General features: G+C 44.6%; 1 protein-coding gene across 1 annotated transcript; it reads left to right on the top strand.

Annotated features, from left to right (window-relative positions):
• Positions 1–713: 713 nt before the first annotated feature.
• On the top strand, positions 714–23,814 carry fbxw4 (F-box and WD repeat domain containing 4). Its single transcript, XM_041866897.2, has 9 exons — positions 714–1,076; positions 2,130–2,225; positions 2,714–2,899; positions 3,148–3,280; positions 3,710–3,795; positions 12,380–12,445; positions 19,026–19,166; positions 23,384–23,525; positions 23,603–23,814. Exons 1-9 carry the CDS (start codon positions 892–894, stop codon positions 23,732–23,734), a joined length of 1,167 nt encoding a protein of 388 aa, XP_041722831.1. The 5' UTR covers positions 714–891; the 3' UTR covers positions 23,735–23,814.
• Positions 23,815–24,381: the final 567 nt, after the last annotated feature.

The following is a 24,381-nucleotide window of genomic DNA, read 5'->3' as shown; positions in this document are numbered from 1 at the left end:
TGGCCCAAATAGGGCTATCTTCTGTATACCTCCCCTACCTTGTCACAACACAACTGATTGGCTCAAATGCATTAAGAAGGAAAGACGTTCCACAAATTAACTTTGAAGAAGGCACACCTGTTAATTGAAATGCATTCCAGGTGACTATCTCATGAAGATGGTTGAGATAATGCCAAGAGTGTGAAAAGCTGTCATGAAGGCAAAGGGTGGCTATTTGAATATATAAAATATATTTTGATTTGTTTAACACTTAAGTTACTATATGATTCCATATGTGTTATTTCATAGTTTTGATGTCTTCACTATTATTCTACAATGTAGAAAATAGTAAAAATAAAGAAATACCCTGGAATGAGTAGGTGTTCTTAAACTTTTGACTGGTAGTGTACACATATTTAGCAGATGTTATTGCGGGTGTAGCGAAATGCTAGTGTTTCTAGCTCCAACAGTGCAGTAGTATCTAACAATTCACAACAAACACACAAATCTAAAAGTAAAAGAAGGGAATTATGAGCAATGTCGGCGTGGCATTGACTAAAATACAGTAGAATAGAATACATTTAATCGTTTTGATGTCTTCACTATTATTATACAATGTAAAAAACAGTAAAAAAAACAAAAAAAAAACTTGAATGAGTAGGTGTGTCCAAACTTTTGACGGGGTAGTGTATATAACGTCATTACGTCGCACGACGTCACCACGTGATCTCTGTCACTGTGTTGGAATGGCTTCCTGTATCTTCTCTTTTTCACGCGCTCTAAGAACATGGATTACAGTTTACCTCTATTAAACCCTTTTTTTTTTTACTACCATAGAAGAGACAATACACCTAGAGAAAGATACAGCGCAACACAGAAACGGAAAAGAGAAACCTTCAATACGAACTTAATATGTTCTTATTCCAGTTACCAGAGGTTGTTCTCTACCACATTATGTCATATTTGGAATACAAGTCTTTGAGTCGCCTTTCTCAAGTTTGCACAACAATTTACCATTTTGCAAATCGTGACGCCGTATGGAGGAAGATAGCAAAAGAGTTCATCAACACTGGAATTACACGACAAGGAGCTGATGTGTAAGAGATACATTTTTTATTCGTACAGTAAGTAAGCTACAGTGGTCGATTCAGGATAAGCATCATGACTTCCCCAGAGTTGTTTACATATATCTCCACGCGGCTTGCTACAGTTGGTGCCATTCACACCGCTATCATCCTTGATGCAAAATTATGCAACACTGTAGCATGTAGTGCATGGGCTATAATTTTTCAGTATGGTGCCCCAGGAAAACGTTTCTGTGTTGTAAAAATGCATGCAGATAGCCTCGTGGTTACTTGCTATAGATATCTGAACGGCGTTTACAAATAAGTTGTAGCTGCATAATAACACATTCCTTATTGCACACAGTCATGCTGCTACATAATGCTGGGAATAATATTCTCGGCCAATGACTGCAGTTATGTTGACATGACGACACTGTATTTCATGATACATTCATTGTAAGAAATAGAAATAGCCTATTTCCCACTTGCTACTGTGGAAGCCCTCAGTCTGACTGACTGGTCTAGAAACACTGGTCTAGAGAACCTAACATTGTGAATTGGACCTGAGCCATTCTGGCATCACTGCCTTCTCCACCAGCACAGCTCCCTATGCCACATTGACAGCCACTCTAATCAAACCTTTGAGATGCAGCCTAACGCCAGTGTAAATAAACTTTATAATCCTGCGGAGTGCTACAGGATACCACAGCCCTCAGCTCTGTGAGAGAAGCAGGCTGTTTCCTCCAGCCCACATCCACCCCCTCTGGCACAGGCCTCCTGAACACATGCGAACACATATGCTACTGTTCTGGACGACAGTGTTGGGTTCAAGTCCGACAAGTATCTTTCTAGCAGCTTTTATCCCCTCTAGTTCCTCAGTGCATAATGCATATAAACAATATGGTTCTGTTTGAGGCGTCCCACTATTCCTTGTGATATTCATATCATATCAGCAAATATACAGCATGCAATGCTGTAATTCTAAGCCTTTTGGGCATTGTTTGTGTGCATTGTCTGTTCGGTCATACTTATGTTGTGTTCTTCAGGGGTTATAATTGTGTTATCACATCACTATCCATGTTACAGGTATCCCCACATCCCGCTGAAGGACAGAGTGAAGGTATCTCAGAACTGGTGCCATGGGATCTGCAGAAAGGAAGTCATGCTCAAATGGAGGATTAAGTGAGTGTGTTTGTGAGTTTTGGCCTCATGGCACAACAGTGTAGATTCAGGAGTTTCCGTAATCCATCTCATCTCTTGCCCCACTGAACACACGACAGGAATTGGCAGGTGAAAGTTTAGGGAGAAAAAAATGCCAAAGAGCTCCTGTAGAGTTATTGTTAGTTTGTTTTTATAAAGCTATATTCAAGTAAAAGGTATTAAACATTAAGGTGTTAATTTCTTTTAAAAATGGTTGCTGAATAGCTTATAGTTCTAGATGTTGGGACTGAAAAGCTCATTTGGAGTACCAGTAAGCACTATCCAGAGAGTCAATGGTTGGCTTACTGTCTATCCCTTCTGGTTGTGCCATTGACAAGGTTTCAACTAGAGAGAAGATCATTCTCTCCTTTTAGTCATTGTGACAACTCAATCCGTGAAGTCTGAAGTGAGGTGTAGAAAAACATATGTCTGAGTAATTTCCATTATTTGATTGTGTGTTCCCCCCACAGCTTGTTGCCATGGATACAGCTGGACGGGGATGTGCTGTATCTGTCTCAGGCTGCAGACATCGGAGCGTACCATCTGAGGCCGGACACGGGGAGGCTGCAGCGCATCCCCATGGCTCTGTTCTCAGGACACCAGGAAGACGTGTGTCGATTTGCTGTGACTGACACACACCTCGTTAGTGGAGGAAGGTAATCAGCAGTAATCACCTTGACTCAAACTCCTGAAAGAAATAATATCAGGGGTTGAAGTTCAGTCCATCATTTTGCTTCAATACTCACTTGCCATTCTTGCTGTGATCATGCTTCGACTAAAGGTCATAGAAGCATCATCAGTACTGCAGACCCACGGCCATAGAAGAACACTCTCAGTCAAATATATCATATTCCACTTAATGTACTCATATCTGTTATAGTGAACCATTATCTGTCTCTTTCAGTGATGGTAAGATCCTGGTGCACCACAGGAGGAATGGGTCCTCTATGGAGTACTCAGGTCACAACCAGGAGGTGAATTGCCTGGACTGCAGAGGAGGACTGATTGTCAGCGGCTCCAGAGACAGAACAGCCCGGGTGAGACACACTAATATGCTAGCACCCAATGTGTCAATTTGTTTAGATGATACTGGCTGACATAGAGCTCCACTTTAGTGTCACATTCGGTGGCAACCAGAGTGTGTGTCAAATGCAAGCTTGGCAAATAAATTGAAATCATAAACTCTGTGTGTTCCACCCTGGCTACATTTACACAGGCAGCCCAATTCTGATCTTTTTTTGACTAATTGGTATTTTGACCAATCAGCTCTGAACAAGAGCTGATGTGAAAAGAGCTGATGTGATTGGTCAAAATACCAATTAGTGGGAAAAATATCAGAATTGGGTTGCCTGTGTGAATGCAGCCTCTGTGGCATATTAGGGTGTACTGTCAACCACAGACAACTATGATTTTTATTGCATTTACAATGGTTTTAATGTTAGTCTTTTCTTAATGTTTTCTTTTAGATTTGGACTTTGTCTTCCAACTTCCCCAGAGACACGATCCCTATGAACGACAGGGTGTGGTCTGTGGCTATTAGTCCCACACAGAGGTACGTAACGTACACGCCTAGAATGTCCCAAAACAGTCAGACCGCTACACTAACATCATACATGAGTGCACAGAAGGTAGAGTCCTGCCCCCTCAGGACAACCCCCATGGGTCAGTACAACACCCTGACTTCAGTTGTCAGCCACCGATTTGGGTTTGGGTGATAGTTGAGGTTGGGGCTAGATGAACCCGAGCGGTGGGTTCATTGTCCTCTGTCACTGAAAAGGACCATATTTATTTCCCTCAGGTGGTCTGGCGAACAGTGAAAGAGGGATTGAGAGAGGTGAAAAAACAGGATATCAAGGCAAAGCGGGGTTGCCTTCATAGGCCCTTTGATTGCTCAGCCATGTAGCTACACACCCACACACTTAATGATGTTCACGCACACACACACACACACACACACACACACACACAGAGACACCCTTAATGACACACTGACGCACAAGGCTGTTACAGTATCCCTGCTTCGCCACCTGCCCCAGACCGGCAGGCAGCTGATCCGTCAAACTGGCCTTAAATCCGCAGCAGAGTGGAAACACCATGAGTCACAGCCACAAAGAGCAGCTCTCCTCGGCTGACAGGTCCCTGGTTAACTCTGTTCAATTCAGGCAATCAGAGACACCCATCATCTTCTGGGTGGATTGTTCATGCATTACATTTCCATGAATTGACTGGAATTGAATTCGGGTAGACCTGGAAGACAGACTGTAGTGAGTGGCTGTTGCTGCTCATTGACCCCCGCCATACACTCATTCGGTATAAACTCAACTTCACACACACACTTTTCTTGTAGGAACACACACAGCCACAGATAGTATGAACTCACTCGCTCTCTCTGTCACACACATGAACACTCCTTCAGTATATACTACACTCACACAGACACACACACTCATGTTGAGCCCCGGTGCCTCTGTCTGCTCAGCCAGGACTTCAGATCTGAGAGTACGGGCGATTATCCACATCATTAATTCTCCAATTTGCTGGCCGTGCCTCAGCCTGCTGCCCCCTGATAATGGACCTGCTCTTTCCACACACTGACCAATGTCCTGGTTAATTAATAGACCCCTGGAACCGAGGTGTCAACTCACTGACAAACCTATAAACCCACCTATCCCCTTGCAAACTCATCACTCCTGGAGCTAGGGGGAGACAAGGAGAGAGATGTCATATCTTAGTCAGTGCTTAGTCAAATATTACATGTGATGGTACCGCCAATTAATTAAAAATGATTGCATGACACAGGTCTCGTTAATAAGGAAATGTCTCAAAATCAATCTAATAACCTAGCTCTTTATGGTACAGCTTTCCACTCTACCACTCTACCAGGGATGTAGCTCAGTTGGTAGAACATGGCGTTTGCAATGCCAGGGTTGTGGGTTCGTTTCCCACGGGGGGCCAGTATTAAAATGTATGCACTCACTAACTGTAAGTCGCTCTGGATAAGAGCGTCTGCTAAATGACTAAAATGTAAATGTAAAATGTACCAACTGTGTCGCATGACCCAGGTGTTATCATTTACCCATTAAGGGTCAGTTAGTGGCATTGAACGTTTTGTTTTATCTTGTTTTAAAGGACAGTTGAAAGCGACAGGGAGCAAAATGGTGGATGCAGCATGTTTTTTATTTGGGGGGGAAAGGGAGAGAAAGGGAGCCCATTGTGTTTTAAATGTAATTGTCTCTGCTTCACGCTCAAGGAATCTAAAGAGTAGAGAGAGGGGGCAGCTGGTGGGCAGCCCACCATGCTATCTCCCACAGCCCACCATGCTATTGCTAACGTGGCAATGCCATGCTGTAGTGTTGACATCAAAAATATAATTCCCCCTACCCGGAAAAGAGCCAAATAACATATTGGTCCATATTATCAGGCAGGTGTGCTATTTAGTCCCGTGTAGCTCAGTTGGTAGAGCATGGCGCTTGCAATGCCAGGGTTGTGGGTTCGATTCCCATGGGGGGCCAGTATGAAAATGTATGCACTCACTAACTGTAAGTCGCTCTGGATAAGAGCGTCTGCTAAATGACTAAAATGTAAAATTTAGCAATAAGGTGTAGCCCACCTGATGCAGCATAGTCACTATAAATAAATAGGCTGAGGGTTGACCATCTGCATTTACCCTATTGGGCTACATTTACATTTTAGTCATTTAGCAGATGCTCTTATCCAGAGCGACTTACAGTTAGAGTGCATACATTATTTATATTTTTCATACTGGCCCCCCGTGGGAATCGAACCCACAACCCTGGCGTTGCAAACGGCATGCTCTACCAACTGAGCTACATCCCTGCCGGCCATTCCCTCCCCTACCCTGGACAACGCTGGGCCAATTGTGCGCCGCCCCATGGGTCTCCCGGTCGCGGCCGGCTACGACAGAGCCTGGATTCGAACCAGGATCTCTAGTGGCACAGCTAGCACTGCGATGCAGTGCCTTAGACCACTGCATCGCTACGCAAATCATTAGCTAGATCACAAACTCTAAAGTCTAAAGGATTGAAATAAACCCAACCCAAGGGAAACTGTTACGGTACCCTTCATTCCATGACATACCATTTTTTCCTATCATCTCGCAAATCGCCGTTTTGTACGAGACTGACTTTAAGACCAAAATGTTGACTCATTTCCACTCTCCCACCATGTCTCCATCTGTCTTTCTCTCTTCTTCTCTCTCTCTTTCCCTTTCTCACCCTCTCTTTCCACTCTTGGTACAGTTTATTTGAATTATAAGGAAGCAGGCAGGTGGTTAATAGTTGACTGAGGTGTTTCCTGCAGATAGGCATGGGCCAACAAGACCGGACAGGTTGAGGGGCGCTGGAGCTGCCGTGGCAGGTCACACTGTTCAACGGGAGAGAGCATGTCGTCACGACTGATTGGATTTCCTACCATATGTTATTTTATTGAGTGATGATGCTGTTTATTGCTGCTGTATTGCTCCTCTGTAGGAAGAGTAAGAAAATGGTCTAGGAACAATGTAATGAAAGCTAGGGTTCTCCCTCCTAGGGAATTCTTGCCATTGTCACCTGTGCGTTTTCATTGTGTGTTTAAGTCTGACACTTTGTGACAAATAGAGGCTATTTGAAAAACTGCAGCCATACAAATGCAATTTGATAAATTGATTGACTGGAACTCTGGTGTTAATCGGATAACTGGGTGATTCTCATGAAACCAGTTTTTAACATGTCTGTAGCAAATTGCGTTACAAAACCATGATGCATCTGCAAAGATCAACCATCATTCTGAGGACTAAGATGTCTAGTTTTTGGAAAAGTGTCTTATTCTAAATACATTTGACCTTTTCGCCCCAAATTCTCATTACCGAAATGCGTCCGGATTAAATTCTCGGGTAATTTTATACAATTTTACTTAAGAAAAACCTAACTTATTTGAATAAAACACAAAATATGTTGCTGTAGTTTATCCATAAATCATCAAAATGTTATACTAGTTGAAGTTTACATTAAACTATACTATTTATTACATACAAACACAGTCTGTGGACATGTCTCATTACCGTAACACTTTTTCAAGTTCCTGTAAAAACTCCAATCAGTTTAAAAAAAAAAAAAGTTTTATTCACCCATGATGCATAATCTAGAGGAGTTGTAGAAGTGAAGTTAATTTATTCGCTTATATGCCTTCAGAATGAGGTTCTTATTCTCAAACACCCCATTTTACCCCACTTGGCCTTCTCATTACTGAAATGGCTAAAAAGCTCAAATTGGGAAAAAGTCTGATTTAATTTTATAATACAATTTTAAATATTTGTATTTTCAGTGTTACGTTTAACTCAGGCCTTTTCATTAGGGGAGCAATGTTAAAAAATGACACTTGAGAATTTTTGGATCAAATGTCAGTTTTGTGAGAATGACCCAACTGTATTTCCATAAGAGAGTCACCACAAAAGCTGTCACTCACACACCCAGAGGATCACCTGTGTGCATGTGTTACAGGGTTAGCAGCACGGGATAGCCAATAACAGACCACTCCAAAGAACCAATTAGGGTTTGACGCTCAGTGTCAAAGAGCCTATGACATCAATCCATTTCTCAGTGCAAAATGTAGTTACACAATGTATGTCGGCAAGATTGGGGGGAGGGAGGGGGGGTTATACTGACCACTCGTAAAGGGGAGGGGGCTGGAAGCTACTGGAGGGAGAAGCTACCCTGAGGAGAGGTGAGAAAGGGGCGCTTTTTCGGGGTTTGTTTTGTTTAGAATTCCTCAAGCACAACTACAAAGATGTTGCAGGGGCAATGCCTTTGAAAGTTTCCAAAGAAAATGATTGTTGGATAAACCGGCCCGATTCGCCACTTTCTCACCCCGGAGGGAGGCTGACCTCTGACCTCTAGTATCAAAGTACAGGGAGACGCCCCCTCCAGCCCCCCCCACTCCAATTTCACCCCCACTGCTCTGCCGCACTCAACCGCAAGAAAAAGCCTGAAATTCATGTCTTTCTCTTTCGTCTCTCTCAGGCTGGGTCTGTGGCTCAGGAGTCAAGAATTCAATTAGTTAAAAAAAGAGAAGAAAAGAGAGAGGCTGCAACAATGCAGCGATAAGGGGCAGAATGTGCGTTCCCACACGCTAAATACAGGGCGCTTTCTCTGGGGCCCACAGAGCCGGAGGACCCGCACTGCAGGAGGCAAGAATAATCACAGCTCCGCTGAACCACTCATTACACACACACACACACACACACACACCTGACACCCACATTCCACAGACATACGGTACCTCAGATTTACACACAGGCACTCCTAAGCTACTTCAAACACACCCATGTGCACACCTCATGCACATACACACACGCATACACACACACACACACACTGCTCAAAGTCATTTTACAGACACATACACATACTAGCACCTCATACATACCTGACAAACACACACATACACACCTCACACAGGCCTCTCATTACACACCACCTCATACAGGTGTTCCTGTGGTTCACTTGCTCTATCTGAGAGACTAGACTTGCGGTTCAATGTACAGAATGGAAACAGCACTACTCGTGGTCTACATCATGGCATACATTGGGTTAATGATACAACTGCCCAGTCTACATGGGTTGGTATATCGGATTCTGTTATTTAATTAATTAATTGCGTTCTATCAACATTGAAATATCCCTCTTCTCGTTGATGGTCTAGGTTTAATTGATTGTTTGTTGAAAGCATTGACGTTTGTTTTCTCTCTTGCACACAGACATCAATTTGCCAACATGGTTCAATGGTCAATTGAATGGATGTTAGTTCTATGAACCAGTATCCTAATGACTGTCACTCCTTTCATGTTTCTGAGTGAGAAGAAGATGAGTGACAAGGTCTCTGATCATTCAAGGGAACCGGAGCTGAGCTGACACATACCACAATGAATGAATCCTCATTTGTGTCTGTCTATTGGTCCTCCCTTGCTTAGTTGGTAGAGCATAGCTCAGTTGGTTCGATTTCCGGGACCACCCGGACGTAAAATGTATGCATGCACGATGACTGTAAGTCGCTTTGGATAAAATAGTCTGCTAAATGGCATAGTCTGTTGTAAAACATTATAGAAATCCACTATACTAATAATCGGCATCATCTGAACTTTAATGTTTAGCTGTTGTTAGTTGGAGGATAGCCGTTAGTATAGCGAGACTGGATGGTGTTTTGTGTTTTCAATACATGGTGGCGAGCCGTTCTGTTCCGTTCCAGCCGGCTGAGCAGAGCAGCGCAGAGGGGTTGTGTGTGGAATGTCCTGGTGCTGTCCTGGTGACCTCAGACAGAGGGGACACAAACAGAAGCCAAAAGGGCCAAGAGGGGGGTATGGGAGTTGGGGGGGCATAGGGGGGCTTTTGGAGAGCAGAGGGGGGTGTGGTGTAGGGTGGGTCTGGGCGAGCCCCTGCCATTGTCCCCCTCCCGGCTGATATAAAAGCATCATAACCCTTTGAGCTCAGACATATTTAGAGAGCAGATAAAAGCACTTTTTACAAACTAGATACACGGCGGGCACAAAGCCGGGGGTCAAGCGCAACAAATTAACAACCTCTTTTGCCTAGAGGGGGGGAGGAGGGAGGAGGAGGGGGGCAGGGGGCATAGCTAAATCGCTCCTGGAGTCCATCGCCATGCCTCTACATTCCCAGCGCCTGCATGGGTCTGGGTTCATCTCTGCTATTTAGCCTATTCTTCTGTAATTGGCTGGGGCTTAGTTTAGATAAATGGTGACTTACTTGTTTTGTTTGGAGTATTCTTTTTCATGCGATAGGTTTGTGTGGGATTCTTTGAATTTCACGAAAGTGGTGCCAATCCTTTACATCTTTGGCAATGGTGAAAGGATTGGAGTCAGGTCAAATGTAACATTTTATTTTGTCAGATAGCCACATATCCCATTTTAAGCAGTAAGCTTCACTTTTTTGTATTTTGAAATAAGCTTCACTTTTCTATTTTGCCATAAGCTACAATAGTGCCAAGGAGAAATTAAACTAACAGTGTGTATCTGTTTCCCTTGTCTCTCAGAAGAATAAACATTGCAAGACTGGAGTGTAGTTGTTCCATTTGGTGACATACAGCTGTTTAGGTAGTAAGCTGAAAGTCCTACACATGGAAATTGTATACTTTTGTAGTGACTAGTGATGCAAGCCAAATGCTAAAGCCACACTGGTGGCTTAGAATGTGCAGCCCGACACCAAAGAACACCACTAACCCACAGAACTGTAGAATGAACATATCATTAGAACACTGAGTCAAATGCTGCTTCCTAAGTCCATACATTTACTTTATGGTGTTTATGACACAAGATGTACTTTAAGCATTTTTATGTGTTTGACTTTCAGACATGTAAGATGTTACTTTTTTATTTCTAAGGAAAAAAATCGGAGTATCCTCTTAACTGAGAAATAATTCTCATAACATTTAATTTGTTTGAATAGATTCCTAGACCAGGCTGTTGTTCAGTTCTTTGTTAGGAAACTAAAAGTGATTTTGGGACTGAGAATTGGGATGGGTTAACAGAAGTGGAGCGTTTGCGGTGGTCTTGGGAAAGCGTGGAGCGCCTTGTGCGGTCAGCTTGTTGATTTGGAGCTAACAATGTTGGTACTGTTGGGCTCGTCTCCCAGCAGGGGCTCAGTGTGCGTGTGCACGTGCTCGTGCCTCTGTGTTTCTGTCTGTGTGTAATTATGTGTGTGCTTGTCTGCTTATGTGTGATATTGTGTGTGTGTGTGTGTGTGTGTGTGTGTTAGTTTGGCTGGGTTCCCAATGGGAGCTGAGTTAGTTTGTGTGACCCTGCCACACAGCCCCTTAGATAATGCAGCCAGCTGATGAGGTTACCCAAACGCAGCAGAGGCCCAGCATGTCCTTATAATGAGGAGTGGACTGGGAAGGAGAGGGAGAAGGGTGGGGGGGCTACAGAGATGGGGATGCGCTATGTGACGATTTCAGGATGGGGTGGTAGTAGCATCTCAGGGAGGTGATTGGGGGTGAGGGGTTTTAGGGAGGGGGCACCTGTCCCACATCAGGCGAGAGAGGCTTTGACCTTAGCAGCTATAATATCAGTGAGTGATCTGACCCTAGATCAGGCCAGTGCTCGAGGGGACAGAACCGGTTCATTGTATGTCTGTGCTGTGTCCCCCCTTCCTCCCTCAGCAGAGCAGAGCCCAGTGAGGGGTGAGTAATGTGAGTAATGGAGAGTAATAAGGGCCAGGCAGCGAGTGTGACCTTAACCCTATTGTATCCTGTGTCACCAGGGGTCAGAGGTCATACTCGCTGAGGGCCTGCCGCCCTGATTGGACCAAATGAGTTTACCCAACACTAATTAACGGGGGCTTCGCTAACGGGCCTCTCCGCTTAACGGGCCTGACAGCTGCCCCTGTGCCTCAGTACACCCCTCCTGTGCCCCGCTCACGCCCCTCGTTACCCCTGTCTCAACGCCAAAGCGCCTCCACGCCACCCTTACCCCATTGCCAACCCACCCAGCCGTCAGAGGAAGAAACGCCAACCAAACCACCCACCACTGCTTCAACACAGTTATCTATCTCCGTGCTTCTCTCTGGCTAGTCTATTCCTCTGTTTTTCATTTGCGATCTGCCGTGTTTGCTTGAGATTGTGTGCGAAAGCAGTTGATACTGAAACTGTGAAGTAAAATGGAAAAATAGTAAATGAATAAGTGGTACAAAATAAATAAAAAATATAATCAAATGGTGGTTGTGCCCCAGGGTGTGCTGGACCTCCCCCTGTCAGTCAAATCTGCAGGAGGCCCTAAGCCTGAGACCAGGGCAGAGCCCAACAGAAGCCCCCCTACTGCCCCTCTCCCCTTGGGTCCACCCCACCCTCTACACAGACCCTACTACACCCCTCCACCCCGTCCTCTCCTCTCCGTTCACCCCTGTCCCTCCCATGCATCACATGCATACCTAGGCCACTACTTCTGACCTGTCAGTCCAATCAAAGGAGCACAAGTGTTTTAGTTTCTCCTCTTTTCTTCTTCCCCACTGAAACAATAAATGTGTGTCTCTGACCGGAGACTGTTGAGGGTGTCACACTTTAGCTTTGCTGTTTGAGGTGTCTCAGTATTCCCAGTTTTCCTAAACGTTCCTCTGTTGTCTCATCCACAGCTCCTTTGTGACCGGCACGGCCTGCTGTGAGAACTTCTCTCCTCTGCGGATCTGGGATGTTGAAAGGTAACTAACTACACAACACACACACAGATACACACTCCACTGACCCTCATCCTCCACCAGTAGTATTCCTACCAACCCACTTCTTTCCAACCCAAGTATTCCAAGACCTCCCATCCTAGCCCATCTGTCAGTATAACTGATCACGGCAGTGAAAGTGGAACCTGGCTGTAATGATAGTTGTTGTTTCATCAACCCGTCTAAAAGCCTTTGCTTTGGGAAGTTCAAAGGGGGGCTGGGAGAATTCCTTGCACTGAAAGCCCAAGCTTAAACCTGATACAGCCCTGACAGGCCGCTGTAATTCCCAGCTTTACCTGCCGAATTAAACCTTCTGTCACGTCCCGGGCTGGACAGAGAAAGGCGCTTCCTGCTCCAAATGACATGGACATTTGAGCTGGGGAAACAGGGGGGAAGGGAGGGGTTATTTGTGCGTTGCAGGTGTTCCGAAAATATATTGACACAGTTACAATGTGTACCAGTGCTCGTTCTTGCTAGAAAACATTAACAACATGCTCTTGTGTAGTATGTACATGTAGTATAGTATTCAGGTATTGTTGTTTTGTGTTTTTTTCTCAGCTTAGGAGTAAATATTTTAAATCCCAGTCCTGTAAAATTGGATATCTTTACTGTAGTATGATGATTGGCACCAGTGGCCTGGCTGATCTGTTTTCCCCCATTGTGACTTCATGTCTGGTAATCAGCTGAGGTAAACAAAGTAGTCTGGGAGACGACAGGGCACATACTGTACACCGATAAGGGCATGGTGAGGGTTATGGGGGCACTCTGTGTATCTGTAACTGTCTCTTATTTCCCATATCTCAGATGCACACACACACACACACACAGCACCCCCCCAGACCATGACAATCCCCCCCACACATAGAAAACACATTCAACCTCTCCAGACCCACCACCATCACGATCCACCCCCCTCCACCCCAACCTAAGACTACCAGCAGCAGCCCAACCCTGTGCATTAGTGTGACCACACTCCCTTTGACAGCAGACACATCAGAGAGAAAAGATCACAACCAAGACACTGTTACACCTGCAGCACCAAACATAGCTAGTAAAGCAGCTGAATGCATCAGGATCTGAACAAGACAGGAACCACAACATATTGCTGATTCCAGGAATGACTTGTCATCCGATGGTGGAAAATAGTGGCACAGGATGTGACTGAGATCAAAGATGCTGATGCTCAAGTCATGGACTGCCACTTTCTTTAAGAAAAGAGGTGGAGAAATATAGATGGAGAGAAAGGGAGAAAAAAGGTGAGAGGAAAGGGGACAGAGGAGAGAGGAGAGAGGGAGACTGGGGGAGGAAGAGAGGTAGTTCTGTGTTCTGTCTATTACAATGGTAGGTATGATTTATGTGATTCATCTAGTTTCACAAAACAACAATTTTACTATTTTTATTATTTTTCTAGAAATCGTGACCTGAATGAAGCATGTCCTTGTTTTATGACAGACCTGTCGTCATTCTATAACAGGCTCATTAAAAATCAGTTGCTCTTTGTTGACCCTTCTAAGTGTTGCCATGTAAAACCTTCCCACTTATGTGGGGCAAAGGAACCTTAACCATTCACCCATTGTGGCTTTAATTTTAATTTAACACATTTATTTTCTCTCCCATTGCAATTAATTCTGTGTCTTTTTCATCTCGATGGCACAAAGCCTATGATCACCCATACAGAAGGATCCCACACAAGTGGCGTTTTCGAGCGCACCCCAACTTTTCATGGTGCCTTCGCTCATGGATAAACTGGAAAAAAAGCATCAAAGAACCCCAACCATCGCTCCAAGATTCCGTCAAAGGGTCCCCAAATTTGCCTGGCAGATTCCTGGCATTCCGCTCTGAAAAGCGGAGTTTAAATGTCTGCGTTGGGAGTTTGCTCTGTTATACAAATTGCATGGGCATTGTTTTTGGAGAGAACGCGTATGACATTTAAAGGTGGCCATTGTTCCGTCCGTACATTCCTGCCCAGTTCTGTGTCCCGCGGTTCTCCCAGCTCCGGGGCTAAATTAGGTGGACGTGCAGCGGGTTGCGTGGCTCCCTGAGTCCCCACTGTTTTTTTAGGGTCTGAAAACCCCAGCAGGACTCTTTCTCTACCTGTCTGACATCCTTTCAGAGGAGTTTCCCAGGGCGGACGTCCCCAGGCCCAGTTTAGACTCCAGACTTAACCTTACAAGAGCTCCCCCACCCATACTGCTTTTCTATAGCCCCCCGACACCAAGAGAGAATGCCCTTAGCTTCTCCTGTTTAAAAGTCTGTCAATTCATTAATGGTTCCTTTCACAAACTGGGTGGGTGTATGTGTGCGAGTGTGTGTGGCCCGAAAGCCAACCTGACTCCTGCAGTGAGACCAGACAGGCTTAAATCAGGACTGACTAATACTCCCTGTGTATCACAGACAGTCACTACTCTCATAACAGTCAGTCAGTCCCCCCTATGGCGGATAGTCAACTCACCTTCCAAAATCAATTCAGTGTTGGGCTTCATTTATCTCAAATCCTCACTATTTATTAACAGCAAACCAGGGCATTCAATATTTTATTTCAGTCGAATTTCAGTTAATTTCCTCAATTGACTGGGAATGTGATTCGTCTCATGTCAACCCCATATCACAGCTAGTTAAGTCCCACATTCTGGCTCATCCAGGGTCAGTAGCACTAGCTACTCTGAAGTTTGAGGGGGGTCACAGTCACAGAACGTTCCCACTCTCCACTCTCTGGGGTATACTGGCCATGTGATCTATTTTGCAGGTTTCACGTCTCCAAGTAAGGATCTCCAAGTGACCCTTACTTGTCCAAACCCCGTCCAAATTGTAGACATCACCCTTGGCGACATGCAATCATTTGCTCCTTTTTTTGTTTAGCACTTGCACCTTTTGTATTTTCTCGAGCATGGATTAAATTAACTATATTTTTGCATCTCGGCCTCCTTGAGTTTTTCCTTTTCATGGTTTGAGTGCAAGTACCTTTTCTGTACAGATATTTTTTCTCTCACGCACCAGCCACCATTCATCCTAGGCTGAACGCAAACCCTCATACTGGCGTTCGACATGCAATCAGCAACAGAATTGTAACTAACTTGTAGTAAATAGGACCTGTTTTTATGGATCTAGTAGCATCTTTAAATAAAACAAATTATATACCACTTTCTGGTGTATGATGGAGTCCTAGCTACAGTGGCTTGCGAAAGTATTCACCCCCCCTTGACATTTTTCCTATTTTGTTGCCTTACAACCTGGAATTAAAATATAGATTTTTGGGGGGGTTTGTATCATTTGATTTACACAACATGCCTACCACTTTGAAGATGCAAAATATATTTTTTTGTGAAACAAACAAGAAATAAGACAAAAAAACTGAACTTGAGCGTGCATAATTCACGCCCCCCAAAGTCAATACTTTGTAGAGCCACCTTTTGCAGCAATTACAGCTGCAAGTCTCTTGGGGTATGTCACTATAAGCCACTGGGATTTTTGCCCATTCTTCAAGGCAAAACTGCTCCAGCTCCTTCAAGTTGGATGGGTTCCGCTGGTGTACAGCAATCTTTAAGTCATACCACAGATTCTCAATTGGATTGAGGTCTGGGCTTTGACTAGGCCATTCCAAGACATTTAAATGTTTCCCCTTAAACCACTCAAGTGTTGCTTTAGCAGTATGCTTAGGGTCATTGTCCTGCTGGAAGGTGAACCTCCGTCCCAGTCTCAAATCTCTGGAAGACTGAAACAGGTTTCCCTCAAGAATTTCCCTGTATTTAGCGCCATCCATAATTCCTTCAATTCTGACCAGTTTCCCAGTCCCTGCCAATGAAAAACATCCCCACAGCATGATGCTGCCACCACCATGCTTCACTGTGGGGATGGTGTTCTCGGGGTGATGAGAGCTGTTGGGTTTGCGCCAGACATAGTGTTTTCCTTGATTGCCAAAAAGCTCAATTTTAGTCTCATCTGACCAGAGTACCTTCTTCCATATGTTTGGGGAGTCTCCCACATGCCTTTTGGCGAACACCAAACGTGTTTGCTTATTTTTTTCTTTAAGCAACGGCTTTTTTCTGGCCACTCTTCCGTAATGCCCAGCTCTGTGGAGTGTATGGCTTAAAGTGGTCCTATGGACAGAGACTCCAATCTCTGCTGTGGAGCTTTGCAGCTCCTTCAGGGTTATCTTTGGTCTCTTTGTTGCCTTTCTGATTAATGCCCTCCTTGCCTGGTCTGTGAGTTTTGGTGGGCGGCCCTCTCTTGGCAGGTTTGTTGTGGTGCCATATTCTTTCAATTTTTTAATAATGGATTTAATGGTGCTCCGTGGGTTGTTCAAAGTTTCTGATATTATTTTACAACCCAACCCTGATCTGTACTTCTCCACAACTTTGTCCCTGACCTGTTTGGTGAGCTCCTTGGTCTTCATGGTGCCACTTGCTTGATGGTGCCCCTTGCTTAGTGGTGTTGCAGACTCTGGGGCCTTTCAGAACAGGTGTATATATACTGAGATCATGTGACACTTAAATTGCACACAGGTGGACTTTATTGAACTAATTATGTGACTTCTGAAGGTAATTGGTTGCACCAGATCTTATTTAGGGGCTTTATAGCAAAGAGGGTGAATACATATGCACGCACCACTTTTCTGTTATTTATTTTTTAGAATTTGGAAACAAGTAAGTTTTTTCATTTCACTTAACCAATTTGGACTATTTTGTCCATTACATGAAATCCAAATAAAAATCCATTTAAATTACAGGTTGTAATGCAACAAAATAGGAAAAACGCCAAGGGGGATGAATACTTTTGCAAGGCACTGTATTCTACAGTGACTCTAACATGTGACGGTAATGACTCATCCCTTTGATTTCACAGACTCAAGAATGTGACAGGCTACATTTGGACAGACTATGTGACGGTAACGACTCGTCAGGGTTATTTCATAGACTCAGCCATGTAACTTTCCACTCAGGCATGCTTTGGGCCAGACTCAAGTATGTGATGGTGTGGACACAGACATGAGATGGTCAGATCACACAATCAAGCCGCAGCTCAAAGGCAAGCGGCAGCCGCACTAGCAGATACAGTCATTCTGACAGATTATATGGTTATGCTCCGTCCTGTAATCTTCCTGAGGCTCATAAAAGTGGTGACCTAACAATTTGAGAATCCCGGCTGTTTCGCTGCTCGCCATCCACCGCACAGTGCTATTATGGCTTTAAGATCTTGACACAGATGTGAAGACTGCTTTTGGTGTTTGACATTTTCAGAGGGCCACGAAGACCTTCAACGCAATCATCTCAATTGTGTTTGTCTGTGAGACATTGTATTTAGGTTATGACTTGATTGGCCTATTGCCTTGTGGGTTGAGTGGCGGAGGGGCTGTCTATAAGACACATTTGAGTTATGAGTCAATTATTCACATGTGGCTTGAGTGGTATAGGTGTTCTTTGTCCGGCATGCGTTAAGCCCTGGGTTTTAGCAGTAAAAAGAAAATGAGGGGTCGGTACCCCCACACAGACACATATCCCAGAGAGAGAGCCTCATCACGGACTCCCCATTGGCCAGGCTTAGACCCCAGCTCTGAGAAAGCTCTCATCCAATAAGACGCCCCATGGGGAAAGCCCTCGTCCAATAAGATGGCCCCCTGGGGGGAGGCTGGCGGATTACTAGTCTGCCCCTGGTGTTTGGAGCAGTGGGGGCACGAGCGAGAAGGGGGAGGGAGTGCGGTCACCAGGGCCAGCGGCCTCCTTTAAATGGTTGCTAGGGAGCAGGTATCAAAGGTCTGCGAGTAGCACACAGTCACGGTCATGGAGGGAATTAAACCGCAACAAAGAGACAGTTATTCTGCAATAATCCGCCCTGCGGAGGGAAAGTTATTCTCCAATAATCAGAGCCGCCGAGTGGGCAGCCAACGGAGGACTGTTATCACAAGAGCATGGTACTGCTCATACACACACCTTACACATCCTTTGTGCACTCATACACCACGCTGTCTTCTCTTTCTCTCTCTCTCTCTCTCTCTCTCTCACACTCTCTCACACACACACACACCTCTCCATCCCTCACGGTGTTGTAGCATGGGGGATCCCTGTAATCGGTCGCAGAGCCCTCTCCCAGATAGAGAGGTGTTGACTTTGATCTCCTCTGGGTGGTCTGGAGCCAGTGGGATTGGGAATATAGAGATGGAGAGATAGAGAGAGAGAGAGAGAGAGGTGGTATATGGGAATATAAAGACACACAGAGAGCTTAGGGGTGAATCAAGGATCAACTATAAAGACTGAGACAGGTGGAAATAGTGTTTTCTTCATCTCATCATGGGTTAAGATGAGTTATACCTTACATCAATGAGTAGGGGCTCCATTGATTGTTCATGGTTGCTTAGGGGTGTAAGTGAACACTGCACATCCTCATTTTAAGCACTAAAGACATCCTGTATTGGACATATTAGTAGCCAGCAGGCATTTTATAGTATTGATACAGAGGGTAACATGCCTGTGATCTTAGGTGCAGAACTTCTCCTGAACTGTCTCTGTCTTCATCTTTCTTCTTCTTACTTTCTCTCTATTTCTCCCTCATCCCTCTCTCTGTCTCTCAGGTGTGAGTTGCTGTGTTGTCTGGGTTCAGAGTTCCGGCGGGGTGCAGGTGTGTTGGATATAGTCTATGAGTCGCCCTTCCAGCTGCTCACCTGTGGCTACGATACCTACATCCGCTTCTGGGACCTCCGCCTCAGCCCCAGGTACACCGTCAATCAGTCAGCTGTCAGTCTGTCAGTCAGTTAGTCCATATATTAAGCTGTCAATCAATCATTTGTTCATATTTATGTATAAATTGTCTAAATGTAAATTCCAGCCAAGCATTATGATTGGCAGAGAGGCGTTCTGAGCCATACCAAAACAAGAATAACATCACGGCTACAGCATACACCTCTACACACACATGTGCTATGAGTCAACACAGCACACATAACAGCACTAGCAACACAGTCCAATCATTCCCCTCCCCTCCATCTTCCAAAAAGAAAGAGCACAGTATGTCCCTACCCAGTCCAATCTGGGCGGTGCCTGAATGATGCAGACCCTTGCACATTTCCACGACAAACCAAGCGGGGTCCTGCTATCAGAGGGGAGGGTGCCTTTTTATTTGGGTGCGGTAGGGGTGGGGGGGATCAGTCAAGTAACACAAATAAGAGCTGATTGTCAGTTAGCTCTGGGGAGTTGAGCAGGGGGTTGGCTGGGAGGGGGGGTCCCTCTTTAGACATCAATAATTCACACACACAGCACCCCCAGGAGGCTCCCTGGGACAGTGAGGAGGCGCAGGGTGTCTGGACCTTGGGTTCCCGCTGAAAGCAGGACTTTGAGTCCCGCAGACGCCTCGAGTGTAACTGACCAGCGGACAACAACACATGCCCGACATACACACACACACACACTTCGTTCTCTGTCTGATATACAGTGTTGTCTTGGTGTTGTAAAGCACCTGTCTCTTGTTATGGGTTTATGTTGTGTAGTGTTGTTGGGATGTACGTTGTGTCTTTTATCAGGTTGATCTATCATCTCATGGTCTTGTTGAATATGTGAGTTTTGTGTGTTGGGTTGTTTCATCATATTTTTGGTGTTGTTTCTTTATGTTTATAGTATGGCTTTTTGTAATTGGGTCATGGCAAATAGTTTTCTCATGTGATGTGGTATTGTTTTATTTAGTTATGTAGAGGTGTCTGTTTTTGTGTCGTGGCTATGACATTCTCTGGGTGAGATGGTCAGTGTGTATGCATTCTGTTCGCAAACTGTTGCATTCTCACCTCGTCCGACTAACCACACACCACGTCAGCTGTAGGTTTGGCACTCTTGTCTCAAATTGTCCCAGAATAACACACTCAGAGAAACCGACACAGCTCAAACTCTCTCAGACACACAATATTATTTTACTGCTTTACCTTAAATGCCAAGACAGGCAAAGTAGTGTTGTGATGGGGACACTCCTTTGAGTCTGGTCGAATCAGAGCTATATTTGCCTATATCTGGTGTCTCTCAACCATTTAGGACACACTAGCTAGGTTTCCATCCAATTTGCGACAGCTTTTCATGTGAATATTCTAAAATCCGCAGTAAAAGAAGATGTGCATTTTCCCACCAGAAGTGTTTCCATCAAATTGATTTGTTGCGGATAAAAAGCTGTGCGTGATGATGTAGTGCACATGAAAAGCACTTTTGCGAATGAAAATCAGAAGTTAATTGTGTTTCCATTGCATTTTCAACTCTACTGATGGCTTTTCAGAAAAACTGTTGATAAATGGCAAACTTGCCCAATCTGTTTTTGGCGTATGCTTTCTAGTCTAGACAACTGTTCGCTGATAAAGTTGACAGGGTAGGTTATATGATAAGATAACTTTTATTTGATAATGTTAGCCCAGCATAGCACCGATCATCATGTCACCAGCATTCAAATAATACCCTCGATATTTATTGGAAATTTGCATGAAGCTCATCACACACTTATAACCACGATGTGAAGTTCATCATAACTTATTTAATCTGCCTATAAACTCTTCATGCATTTCCACGTCGTGGTGGGCTATAGGCTACAATATAACATATCAAGTTTTCTTTGGCATTATGGTTATTATATCAATAGTTGCGCATGACAGCGTTTCCACCGCAATTGTCACAGAATTTATTTGTCTAGCGTATTTTTTCAGGTTATCATTAGGAGATTTTGCAGACAAATTAGCTGTTTCCATCAGGCCTGTCGTGAGTTTTTAAATGTGTCAGGTAATTCATTCGCATTAATTGGTTGGATGGAAACCTGGTTAATTACAGTGAATTGAGCATGCGCTCATTGGAGTGTGTGTGTGTGTGTGTGAGACTCCAGACATCTCTGCTGTCTGCTCCCGGTCCCTGTGCATCACTTATTCATGAGGCTCTAATGGAGGATTGATCTCTATTGGCAGAACCCCCAAAATACAGTGAGCGGAAAAAAGTATTTGATCCCCTGCTGATTTTGTACGTTTGCCCACTGACAAAGAAATGATCTGTCTATAATTTTTATGGTAGGTTTATTTGAACAGTGAGAGACAGAATAACAACAAAATATTCCAGAAAAAAAGCATGTCAAAAATCATATAAATTCATTTGCATTTTAATGAGGGAAATAAGTATTTGACCCCCTCTCAATCAGAAACATTTCTGGCTCCCAGGTGTCTTTTATACAGGTAACGAGCTGAGATTAGGAGCACACTCTTAAAGGGAGTGCTCCTAATCTCAGCTTGTTACCTGTATAAAGAGACACCTGTCCACAGAGCAAACAATCAATCAGATTCCAAACTCTCCACCATGGCCAAGACCAAAGAGCTCTCCAAGGATGTCAGGGACAAGATTGTAGACCTACACAAGGCTGGAATGGGCTACAAGACCATCGCCAAGCAGCTTGGAGAGAAGGTGACAACAGTTGGTGCGATTATTCGCAAATGGAAGAAACACAAAATAACTGTCAATCTCCCTCGGCCTGGGGCTCCATGCAAGATCTCACCTTGTGGAGTTGCAATGATCATGAGAACGGTGAGGAATCAGCCCAGAACTACACGGGAGGATCTTGTCAATGATCTCAAGGCATCTGGGACCATAGTCACCAAGAAAACAATTGGTAACACACTACGCCGTGAAGGACTGAAATCCTGCAGTGCCCGCAAGGTCCCCCTGCTCAAGAAAGCACATATAGAGGCCTGTCTAAAGTTTGCCAATGAACATCTGAATGATTAAGAGGAGAACTGGGTGGAAGTGTTGTGGTCAGATGAGACCAAAATCGAGCTCTTTGGCATCAACTCAACTCGCCGTGTTTGGAGGAGGAGGAATGCTGCCTATGACCCCAAGAACACCATCCCTACCGTCAAACATGGAGGTGGAAACATTATGCTTTGGGGGTGTTTTTCTGCTAAGGGGACAGGACAACTTCACCGCATCAAAGGGACGATGGACGGGGCCATGTACCGTCAAATCTTGGGTGAGAACCTCCTTCCCTCAGCCAGGTCATTGAAAATTGGTCGTGGTGGGTATTCCAGCATGACAATGTCCCAAAACACATGGCCAAGGCAACAAAGGAGTGGCTCAAGAAGAAGCACATTAAGGTCCTGGAGTGGCCTAGCCATTCTCCAGACCTTAATCCCATAGAAAATCTGTGGAGGGAGCTGAAGGTTCGAGTTGCCAAACGTCAGCCTCGAAACCTTAATGACTTGGAGAAGATCTGCAAAGAGGAGTGGGACAAAATCCCTCCTGAGATGTGTGCAAACCTGGTGGCCAACTACAAGAAATGTCTGACCTCTGTGATTGCCAACAAGGGTTTTGCCACCAAGTACTAAGTCATGTTTTGCAGAGGGGTCAAATACTTATTTCCTTCATTAAAATGCAAATCAATTTATAACATTTTTGACATGCGTTTTTATGGATTTTTTTGTTGTTATTCTGTCTCTCACTGTTCAAATAAACCTACCATTAAAATTATAGACTGATCATGTCTTTGTCAGTGGGCAAACATACAAAAATCAGCAGGGGATCAAATACTTTTTTCCCTCACTGTACTTCCCCTACCACCACCTCCTTCCCCACTGCAAACCCAACCAGCACTCCAACACCCCAGCGCCTTTCCGTAAACAACAGATGAAGTTTCAGCATCCTCACAAAACACACGCCAACATACAAAATGTAACTTCCTCATAACATACACACATTCATTTGCCTTCTTTAAAATTCTTCAGAGTACACTCTCTCGTAAATCCAGTCACACTGCACAGTGATGCAGTGGGCCTTTTTACCGTAGATCATCAAAGTTATTTGAACAAAATGAGTGCTGTAATGCTGTCATTTTGGACTATTTCAGCTGCTGCAATTAATTGTATTTCAAGTGAAAAAGATGTCTACTTTTTCTCAACATTCTCTGATGTAATTTCCTCCTGTCCAACAGGAAGTGTGTCATGGAGTGGGAGGAGCCTCATGACAGTGCCCTCTACTGCATCCAGACGGACGGGAATCACATGATTGCCAGTGGCTCCTCCTACTATGGCGTCATACGGACGTGGGATAAGCGGCAGACCCGCTGCTTAGAGGTGTGTGTGTGTGGGTGTATAATAACCAAATGTGCGTGGGTGAGTGCCATTTATAACTGTTGTTGTCCTTGCCACAGATGTTCCAGCTGTCCTCTGCTGTGAGTAGCCCAGTGTACTGCCTGCGTTTCAACACCTCTCACCTGTACGCTGCCCTCGCCACAGCACTGCACTCTCTGGACTTCAAACAGGGCCTCCGGCCTCGCAGATAACACCCACTTCCACAGACAGCTGTTGGGATTTAGAAAAATAAATTATATGTTTTTGACAGTAAATGGCTTCATTCTCTGTAATAACTGGAACTCTGAGCTACAAAGACCATTTGGAATGTCCATGCATGAAATATCAAATATGGGGATACGCCACACTGATACCAACATATAAACCTCTGCCAGGGCAACACAGATCCTGGACTAGAGGGCATGCAAGAACCTGTTGTTACATGACTAATCCAGTGGCCTGCAGGCTCACAGACATACACACCCAGGCTAAAGCTCTAACCTAGATAACTCTTCCATTGAAGAACACACAGGGAGGTGTTTCCACCTTACACTTTGAGTGGCTGTGGGTTCTGTCATTTGCTTTGAGGGGATAAAACCATATTAGCCACTGACAGTAACATAGAAACACAGTGTTTGGGTTTCCATTCATTTGCCCTCAACACCTGTGTTCAGTCAGTTTTATGGATTGAAGTGTTGGACCTTAGAAAATCCACATCTTATAATGTAAGGATTCATTTGATGGACATAGATAAAATATACACACATCTGGCATATCAAAGTTCTAGATGCATATCCAAACCCCACGTACACCTGGCGGTATGTCATTCATTGTAGATAGAAATGCGTCTAATTTGAAT

Source organism: Coregonus clupeaformis, chromosome 37, assembly GCF_020615455.1.
Source record: "Coregonus clupeaformis isolate EN_2021a chromosome 37, ASM2061545v1, whole genome shotgun sequence".
Taxonomy (NCBI): Eukaryota; Metazoa; Chordata; class Actinopteri; order Salmoniformes; family Salmonidae; genus Coregonus; species Coregonus clupeaformis.
This window is presented reverse-complemented; position numbering and strand designations above follow the sequence as displayed.